At 53.7% G+C, this 9031-nt stretch overlaps 1 protein-coding gene across 1 annotated transcript; it reads right to left on the reverse strand.

Moving 5' to 3' along the window:
* Positions 1-232: 232 nt before the first annotated feature.
* Positions 233-8827, reverse strand: LOC113409441 (zinc finger protein RFP-like). The gene is made up of 7 exons (XM_026663357.1): positions 8405-8827; positions 5892-5987; positions 5051-5281; positions 4886-4908; positions 4059-4174; positions 1694-1753; positions 233-952 (listed from the first exon to the last, which is right to left on the reverse strand). The coding sequence occupies exons 1-7, from the start codon at positions 8819-8821 to the stop codon at positions 435-437; spliced, it is 1461 nt and encodes a 486-aa protein (XP_026519142.1). The 5' UTR covers positions 8822-8827; the 3' UTR covers positions 233-434.
* Between the last annotated feature and the right edge of the window lie 204 nt (positions 8828-9031).

Below are 9031 nucleotides of genomic sequence, written 5' to 3' on the forward strand. Positions count from 1 at the left end.
GTCACAGATCATCCCCCTTGGCGGCTCTCTTCCTTCCCTGATCTTATCCCTTCCCCTCTTGCTGATCCCCGGCTGGGAGCCCCCAATGAGATCTAAGGACACAGATTCCTGCTGCTGCTGCTTCTCCCCAACCCCCCAAACCCTGATTGATCAGTGCTGTGTCTCTGCCACCCCCACCTCCGCCTGTCCCCAGGCCGGCTGTTAGTTCTGCCCCCTGCCAAGCCCCCACCTCTGCCCCTCAGGGCCCCTCCTGCAGGTCCAGGGGTTCTTCCACCCTCCCATCCCTGGGGCTGCAGAGAGGGAGGGGGAGATGCTTCCAGGGGCCATAGAGATGAGGAGCCAGAGACTGGGTAGATGGGAGTCCTGCAGGGTCAGAGACTGGGGTGTGTGAGGCAAGAGAGGTTGATTTCCAGTTCCCCCCTCAGCTGTGTGTTTCAGGGACACAGGCTGAGCTGGGATCCCACCCCCACCCGGAGCCAGGGTCGGATTCTCTCCCCAGGGACGGAGCCCGGCGGGAAAGTGAAGATCGGGGCCTTGTCACCAGCATCGATAAATGTCACCTGCCCCCGGTCACAGTCCAGACAAACCCGGATCCTACTGGGGACCCGGCTCAGGGGAAGGGGGGTCACAGGGGAGGTGAGAGCCTGGAACTTACCCCACCAGCACCACTGCACAGCCCAGATCTCCTCCTCAGGGCTAGGGCTGATCTCTCCCTTCCTCCTCACAGACTCTTTGGCCACCCCCACAGCCCAGAGGTCCCCATCACCTATCTCCACCTCCCAGCAATGTCTCCCTGAGGTGAATCCCTCACAGCCCAGCACACAGGCCCAACAGTCAAATCTCTCAGGGTAGTTGGGCAGTCGCTGCCGGGTGTCTCCCCGTCTCACACTTTTCTGATCCTCAGACAGGACAAGCCAGGGATGAGCCGTGTCTGGATCCAGAGTCACATTCACTGGGGAGAGAGAGAATCAGAGCGTTAGGGGCAGAGCTCAGCCCTGGGGGAAGCTGGGACCATTTCTCACACTCCCCAGCAGCCCTGGTCTGGCTGGGACAGGCCTGGATCCCAGGGAGCTGCCTCTGTCCTGGGCACCTGAGACTGAGCAGAGATGTCACAGCAGCTCCGCAGTCTTTGTAACGGGTCCCACTTCATTAGTTTCTCATTTATCACAGAGGTGCACCACCCTGCACAGGTGGAGGGTCTAGGGCTCCCCAGTGAAGTACCTGGATGGCAGCCCGGTTCTGGCTTCTGGCCTGGCCAGGGCCTCAGGGAAAGAGGAGCAGGGGTGGGGCCACTGAGAGAGGCCAGAACCAGGAAGAGGTTGGTGCCACAGGGCAGGGGCTGTGCTACACACGGAGGAGCTGATCAGCTGCCTTACCCAAAGCACAGACGCTGCCCGCGATGCTCCACGCCTGCCCAAGGCTTGCAGTGTGGGGGAGCAATGTGGCCCTCTTCCCCCAAACTATGCCCATGCTGAAAAGTGTCCTGGTCATCCCACTTTTAAAAGGGTACATGTGGGGTGGGGGAGGGGGGGACATTGTCCCCTGGATCTCCTTACCGTTTAATGTGTTATTTTTAGGCTGTGTGTGTCATGGCCACTGTCAGTTTGGTTGGTAACTTTAGCTACAATCTCATGAAGATGTTTTCACTAGAATTTTCTCATAATTTAAAGGCAATCTTCACCTCCAAACTCACCCTGTCTGTGTGCTCCAAATGATTCTCCCCTTTTTCTCTCCAATTCAGATGGCAGAGTGTCTGGAGGGAGAAAGGAGAAGAGAGGTGAGATTTCAGACTTTCATATTTATAACAGCATCCCCACTCTGAAAATGTTTTATAATTATGACAGAGAAACAGACAGAGAGGCACAAAGACACACTCAGGTATTTAATATAAAAAGGTCTGAAACCCATTTCCCCTCTCAATCAGGCATCTCTCAGCAATGGAGCCAGCATCCTTGCAGCTTCACAGCCATCCCAGGACAGAATCTGTAAGTGAGATTTACTTTTCCCTCATCATCCCCTCCCATCCTTCAGACTCCAGTTGGTTTGTCTTGTTCACTTACTGCCTTTTGTCGTAACCTAGACCCAGAGCCTGCAAAGATGTTGGCATAAAAGTAACTTTACCCACTTTGGTCCCTTTGACACTAACGGGATGTTGAGAGTTTCCTAAATCCTGGCTCTAATTGTGAGCTGTTGGGTCTGTTTACTCAGCGTCTCTACAGAGAGAAGCACGACGAGGCCTCATCCTCCATAGGCAGAAATAGAAATAATAGTAAAATCATTTTATCAAGGTGGAAATTGAGGCGGGGAAGGTTGGCTCAATGAGTCAATTCCCCCCTGTACCAGCAAAAGGAGAGAGGGGAGGGGCCATTTGTGACTCCGCTGTTCAGTGGCTGCAGGGGCCGGTGCAGACCTTGGCACAGGCTGAGGAAGTTCTGAAGCCAGCCAGAGTTACATCCCGATGACAATGGCCCCCCATGTGTCTTGCCCAGTGTGCAGAGCGTCCAAGGCCCAGCTTTACACTGCCCACGTCCCTCTGTCCCTCGTCCACCCCCCTCCCTCTTCCACCCGCCCTCACCAGCCCCACCCCCACCCCATTCCCAGCCCTCTCAGGAACACGCCTTGTGCCTGCAGCTGACGGGAAGGAGGCACGCTGTGCTGGAGGGATCCCTCACCGTGGGGGAGGGGCTCTCTCCTTCCCCGCAGCCCATTTGGCCCAGACTAGCTGCAAACGGGACCAGAGCACAGTGATGGGCTGGATCCGCCTTTGAGAAATGTGCCCCATGGCTGGTGATGGGGCAGTAGACGGGGAGGGCTCTGAGGTATAGAGAGTTCTTTGCCATGTGTCTGGCTGTTGGGTCTTGCCAAAATGCTCGGTATCCAACTGACCACCATATTTGGGGTGGGGAAGGAAATTCCCCCCAAGTCAGATTGACAGAGAGCCTGGGGCTTTTTTCCCCTGCCTTCCTCTGCAGCGTGGGGCACAGGTCAGTTGCTTTTAAACTAGAGTCAATGGTGGATTCTCAGTAACTTGTGTACCGGGGCAGTTACCCTGTTCCTGGGATAAAAGGAGGTAAAAGGTGAAAAGCAGCTGAGGTCGGCTGATTGGGGAGGCAGCCACAGCTGGGGCCACACCCAATTAGGCCACAGCTGGCCCTGATAAAAGGGCTGGAAGGTAGGCAGGCAAGAGTCTTACTGCAGGGCTGCCTGGGAGTACAGGGTACCTTACACAGGGCAGCGCTGGGGCAGGGCAGGCAGAGATGGGGAGTTCTGGCCTGGCAAGTCCCCAGGCTGAGGCCTTGCGAAGGGTCAGGGATGGTACTCAGGCTTCAGGGAGGCAGCTGGGGCTAGAAAGGCAGCAGGTCCAACCCCCTTGCCAATGATGAGTGGACATTGTGGACTGCAGGCTGCCCCAGAGAAAGGTGGCTAGATGATGACTGGCACTAGCTACTGAGGCAAGCTGGGTATAGAGACTTGGGGTTCCCCTGGGAGGGGAGACCCAGAATGTGGGGGTACTGCTTTGGGCAGAACCCCAAGGTAAGGGGCACTGGGGTCCAGGAGGGACATGGGGGGCCTGAGGCAGGAGAAACACTGGCCAGCAGGGGGCGCTCAGGAGCTGGAGAGCTAATTCCTGGACTGACCAGCAGGACGTGCCTCGCCAGTGAGTGCTCAACCTGTTACACTTGAAGTTTTTAAATCATGATTTAAGGACTTCAGTAACTTGGCCAGAGGTTGGGGTCAATTGCAGGAGTGGGTGGGTGAGATTCTGTGGCCTGCAATGTGCAGGAGGTCAGACTGGATGAGTGTGATGGTCGCTTCTGGCCTTAAAGTCTTTGAGTCATTTCTTACTTTACAGTAATTGTCATGGCAAGGCAGGCTTTTGGTAGAAATAAAGGTTAGAATTAATCCATCTGATTGTCTTGGACACTAAGTATCTGGCATTCTCACCCAACAATTAAATAGAATCATCATCTAAGTGTGAACAAATTGACCAGCACCATTCTCTTCCCACAGTCTCAGCGGCTCATCCCAATTTCCATTCCTAGATCCGTTTTAGGTACCTTTGACCTTCTTCAGAGTCTCCGATAGCACAATAGTTTTCTGGGAGAAATCGCTGACTTGCTCTTCCAGTTCAGGAGAAATCTCCTCTGGCTGCTCAAACTTCCTCTTCTCACACCTGGAGAGAAACAATTTCATGTGATTATATTTCATTGAGTGACTCATTATAAATTCTGGCTAGAGAGTTGCTGCTGTAATGGGCTTGGAGTTAGAATTCCTCAACTTCTCCCAGCCTCAGAACAGGTGCAACACAGGCCATGGCCATGAAATGTTCCCCTCAAAGGAACATTAATATTCTTCAACGCTGGCCTGGAGAGATCAGCTCTGGGGATAAAGGGGGAATTGAGTCTCCATGGCCAATTCACTCCTTGGCCTCCATGCTCTGAGGGACAGGAAGTTCCTGGGTGAAGTGCTGTAGAAATCTGACCACTAGGAACTAGAGTGAGACACCAACTCCCCTCTCCCCAGCTCATTCCACACAGGTTTCCAAACAGCCTTCAGGCTGCTGGCCTGGGCTGAATGGTGACTAGGGCCCCAGCAGTGACAGGCCCATATTCCATCCCCACAATCCTGAGTGAGCCCATCCCCCAGGGATGTGACATCTCTAGGAAATACTTGAGGTCAGTCTTTCCCACTGAATGGAGAATTCCAGAGTCTTCTGTGCAAGTGTGAGGACCTCAGGATGAAGTTGATCAGAGAGATTTATATCCAACATGTGACCTTCCCCACACATTTTGCTGTAGAGCCCTGGGGAGATGCAGTGCTAACATCACCACCAAGCTCTTTCCCAGCGTTGTGAAGTGTGAGGGGGAGTGGGAGAGCCATGTACCTGCTCAAGGTGCTTCTGACATCCTAGAGGAGAGAGAGAGAAAAGAATCTCAGTCCCATCTGACACAAACAGGGGGTGCCAGGGAAGGGATTTAGGAAATATGGGGGAGGAAGGCCCTGCCCCAGCTACTATGCTCCAGTGCTAATGTTTTTCATCCAGTCTCACCTGCAGGAATTCACTCGCTGGCTTCTGACACTTCCCTTCCAGCTCACTGATCAGCTCACTGAGACGGGAAATCTGCTCGGAGAGTTGACTGACATTTTCATTCTGGATCCTCACAATCTCCTCGTCCAGCTTCTCCAGTTGGGCCAGCAGGAGTCGCTCGCGTTCCTCCAGGAACTGCCGCAGTTGCTGAAATTCAGTCACAATCTTCTGCCTCTCGGTTTGTGTTTGTTTCTGTATGAAAATAGGGCAAGGGCTGGTCAGGGACATGCATGCAGCCCGGGGTCCTTTCATGGAGAGCTGAGTGTGCAGGAGGCTGATTTTCTTTGAAAATACTAAGATTTCTGACATTTCATTCTACCCTGTGGGTACTAGGCAGGGGATTCTCTCACACCTTCCCCTTTGGCCCTGGTATCCCTCTGAAAGGGATGTTTCTCTGTCGGTCATGGTCAGCATATTGTTATTTATGGTTTGTGGAAATTCAGACCCAGAGGAGCAGGAGGCAGGACTCAGCACTACACTGACAGAGACGCCAAGGGAAGAAACAAACGTTTTAAAAATAAAAGAAACAAACGTTTTAAAAATGCACAAAATGTCTAGACACAGTGGACAGCACTTCACGGGGACATTCAGTTCACTTGGGGAGGATTTTTGAGCAAGCCACAAGAGCTAGACTCACCAATTGAAAGGGAAGCTTAGGGCTTGTCTACACATGAATCAAACTCAGCAATCCAATGGAGAAACACACATATAAGCCCATGTTCACCAAGGCCACACAGGAGTCTGCCTCCAAACAGACCTCCCACTGCCAGTCCATTTCTGGTTCATAACAACAGGCACCTACCAGATACTCCCGGCTCTTCCCCTCTCCAGTCGCTTTCAATCCCAGCAGCTTTTCTCTCTCTTCCCTCAGAGTCTTCAAATGGCCCTGGATTCTTTCCTGGAGAAACAGAAATGATTTGGGAGGTTTCATCTGGACAGTTGAGAGGTACTTGGAAGTGGGTGTTTTTCCACCCAAAACCCAAGATGACTGTGGTTCTAATCACTTTGAGACATCAGGACTACCAAGGAGATGAAACCTCATTAATGGAGACTGGGAGCGTGTCACATTCAGACTCATTACCAATTCCGGTTCAGTGTTTTTAGTAATTAGAGATCTCAATTATAAGCAAGGTTTACTGGTATTTGTGAACTGATTAGTGGTACAGCGCATAACCAGGGCACCAAAGGCACCTGGGGGTGAATCAATAACCCTGTTTTGTAGGAGGTTTAACAAACAAAGTGATACAAATCCCAGAAGCCACCAGGGTTTCAATATGGGCTGGGATTTCAGCCCTGAAGCCCCAGGGACTGCACTGGTTGGGCTGAGCTGGTCTAAGCACCAGGGCAAACCTCATGAGATGCCGGGAGGCCATACGTCTGGTTGGAAGCTGCGCAGTCCCAGTGTTGTGGAGCACTATCCCTGTCCGGTAGGGACCCAGCACTAGACATGGCTTTGTCTGCTGCAAAAGGGAGAGGAGGAGACTGAGGATGCAGGAGGACACCGGTGGGGGGTGGCACCTTCATACAGAATGATGCAGGTGGGTGGCACACTGAAAAAAGCAGTGGTGGGCCCACACAGGGTGACTGATACTGGTGAGGACGGGCCCATGCAGGCAGGCATGGGCATGTCCGATGTTCTGGGGATGCCTCAGTGACCACCCTAATTAGACATGATGCAGATTTGTATAAAGAACGGTTGGGGTTTGCACCAGTGCTGTCCTAAAGCCTTTCAGTGGAAATGCCCCCTGGGCAGATGCCCCACAGTTCCATTCCCTGGTAAAGATCCCGGAAGCAGTACATTCTGGGAGATTTCAAAAGGCTGCCTGGTGGGACTAATGGAACCACTTTGGCTGGTCCTTGCCCACGTACACAACAGAACAGGTCAGACTGGCACCGGTCAGCTCCAGCCTGTGGTTGGTTTTGCTACAACCCAGTCTAATCCCAGTGGTACTTGGCATGGACCTGAGCTGTCTGGAGCCGTTTTGTGTGGACTGAAGGTGCTCAGGATCCCACACACTGTTTAGCCCAGTGATCTCCTCTACTGCAGGCCGGCAGCATCTGAGTTTAATCCCTCATGGAGCGACACGGGAGTTCAGAATCCCAGCGAGAAACCTCCTCTCCCTGCTGGGCCTGGGACCTTTATCAAGGTGTCTCTCCCTCCTAACGTACACACTTCATCACTGGGTGGGACTGATGCTCAGATGTCAGCATGGCAAAATGGTTCGGGTCTTGGACTGGGTCTAAGGAGATCTGGGTTCTAGGCTAAGCTCTGTCACTGACATGCTGGGTGACTGTGGGCAACTCGTTGCCCTGTTTTATGCCTCAGTTTCCCTTCCCATCTTTTATCTAGCTAGACCAGTGGTCATCTACCAGTCGATTGCGATCTACTAGTCGATCCTGGAGATTCTCCCAGTCGATCGCGATCTCCGGCGGCGCAGCAGGATTGCCTGCTGATGCTAAGGCAGGCTCCCTGCCTGCCCCAGCCATATGGCACTCCCAGAAGTGGCCAACATGCCCCCGCAGCCTGGGGTGAGGGCAGGGTTCTCTTCACGTGGCTCCTGCCTGCAAGCACCACCCCCGCAGCTCCCATTGGCCGGAAATAGGGAACTGTGGCCAATGGGAGCTGCGGGAGTGGTTCCTGCAGAGAGGGGCAGTGCACAGAGCCACATGCCCACCACAGGGGTACATTGGCCCCTTCCAGGAGTGGCGAAGGGTTGGGACAGGCAGGGATCCTGCCTTAGCACTGCTGCACTGCCGCCCGTGACCCGCCTGAGGTAAGTCAGTGCCGCCCAGCTGGAGCCAGCATCCCATACCCCCTCCTGCACCCTAACCCGCTGCCCCAGCCCTGACCCTCCTCCCAGAGCCAGCACCCTGTACCCTTTTCTGCACCCCAACACTCTGCCCCAGCCCGGAGCCCCCTCCTGCACCCCAACCCCCTGCCCCAGGCTCAGCCCAGAGCCCCCTCCCAGACTGCAAACCCCTCGGCCCCAGCCCAGAGCCCACACCCCCACCTGAATCCCAACCTCCTGCCCCAGACTGGTGAAAGTGAGTGAGGGTGGGGGAGAGCAAGCAATGGAGGGGGGGGTATGGAGTGAGCGGGGCTTCTGGGGGGGTGTAGATCTTGCTTTCAAGATTTGATATTTTGCCTCTGTTGCCACACTGCCAGATCATTAATTTTCTTAAAGCATCTCCCTTACAATGAAGACTTTACAGAGCTGAGTGATCAGTCACACCTGTGACAGGCAACTTTCAGTGAAATTAGCCTGTAATTAAAACCCAAAAGTTAACCCATTACATTTGACAGCAATTCCCTACCTTGTACTCTTGGGCAGCCTCTTCTATGGGAACCACCGTGTGAGCGCGGTGGGCCCGGGATCTGTCACACACCACACAGATGGGGGTTTGATCCTCTTCACAGAACAGTTTCAGAGCCTCCTGGTGTCTCTCACACACCCCGCCCCCTCCTGCTCCTTTTGCTGCTTGTAAACTCAGCCGCTTGGCGATTTCTACCATGTTTGCCAGCTGCCTGTTGGGCCTGAGGTTTCTCTGTTGCACAGTTTCTCTGCACTGAGGGCAGGAGGCGGCTGTATCGGATCCCTCCCAGCACTGGCTGATGCAGGCTCGGCAGAAATTGTGCCCACACTCCAGAATGGCAGGTTCTGTGAAATACTCCAGACAGACGGGACAAGTAGCTTCCTCCTGGAGACTTTCCACGGGGTTCGTTGCAGCCATGGCTCCCTCTGGGCAGTTTGTAACAGTCTTTGTTTCAAATTCCTGAATTCACACTATGCCCCGCCTGCAGCAGCAAGGGGGTGTTTCCTTTCCTGAAAATGATTCATGCTGTTTGCTGAGCAGGAAGGACCCAGCCAATTTCACCCCTGGAGGCTTTAGTGAAAAAATGTACAGTCACACCCGTGACAGGAAACTTTCAGTGAAATTAGC

The sequence above is a fragment of the Terrapene carolina genome, unplaced genomic scaffold (genome assembly GCF_002925995.2).
Source record: "Terrapene carolina triunguis isolate 2854851 unplaced genomic scaffold, T_m_triunguis-2.0 Scaffold33370, whole genome shotgun sequence".
Lineage (NCBI taxonomy): Eukaryota > Metazoa > Chordata > Testudines > Emydidae > Terrapene > Terrapene triunguis.

Bases quoted from the DNA above. Each gene is read 5' to 3' on its own strand.
- LOC113409441 (XM_026663357.1), bottom strand. From the start codon at position 8,821: ATGGCTGCAACGAACCCCGTGGAAAGTCTCCAGGAGGAAGCTACTTGT. The intron at 5,988-8,404 runs GTAGGGAATTGC...CTGTTTCTCCAG, and splicing joins AGGCTGCCCAAGAGTACAAG to GAAAGAATCCAGGGCCATTT. The intron at 953-1,693 runs GTGAGTTTGGAG...CTCTCTCCCCAG, and splicing joins ATTTGGAGCACACAGACAGG to TGAATGTGACTCTGGATCCA.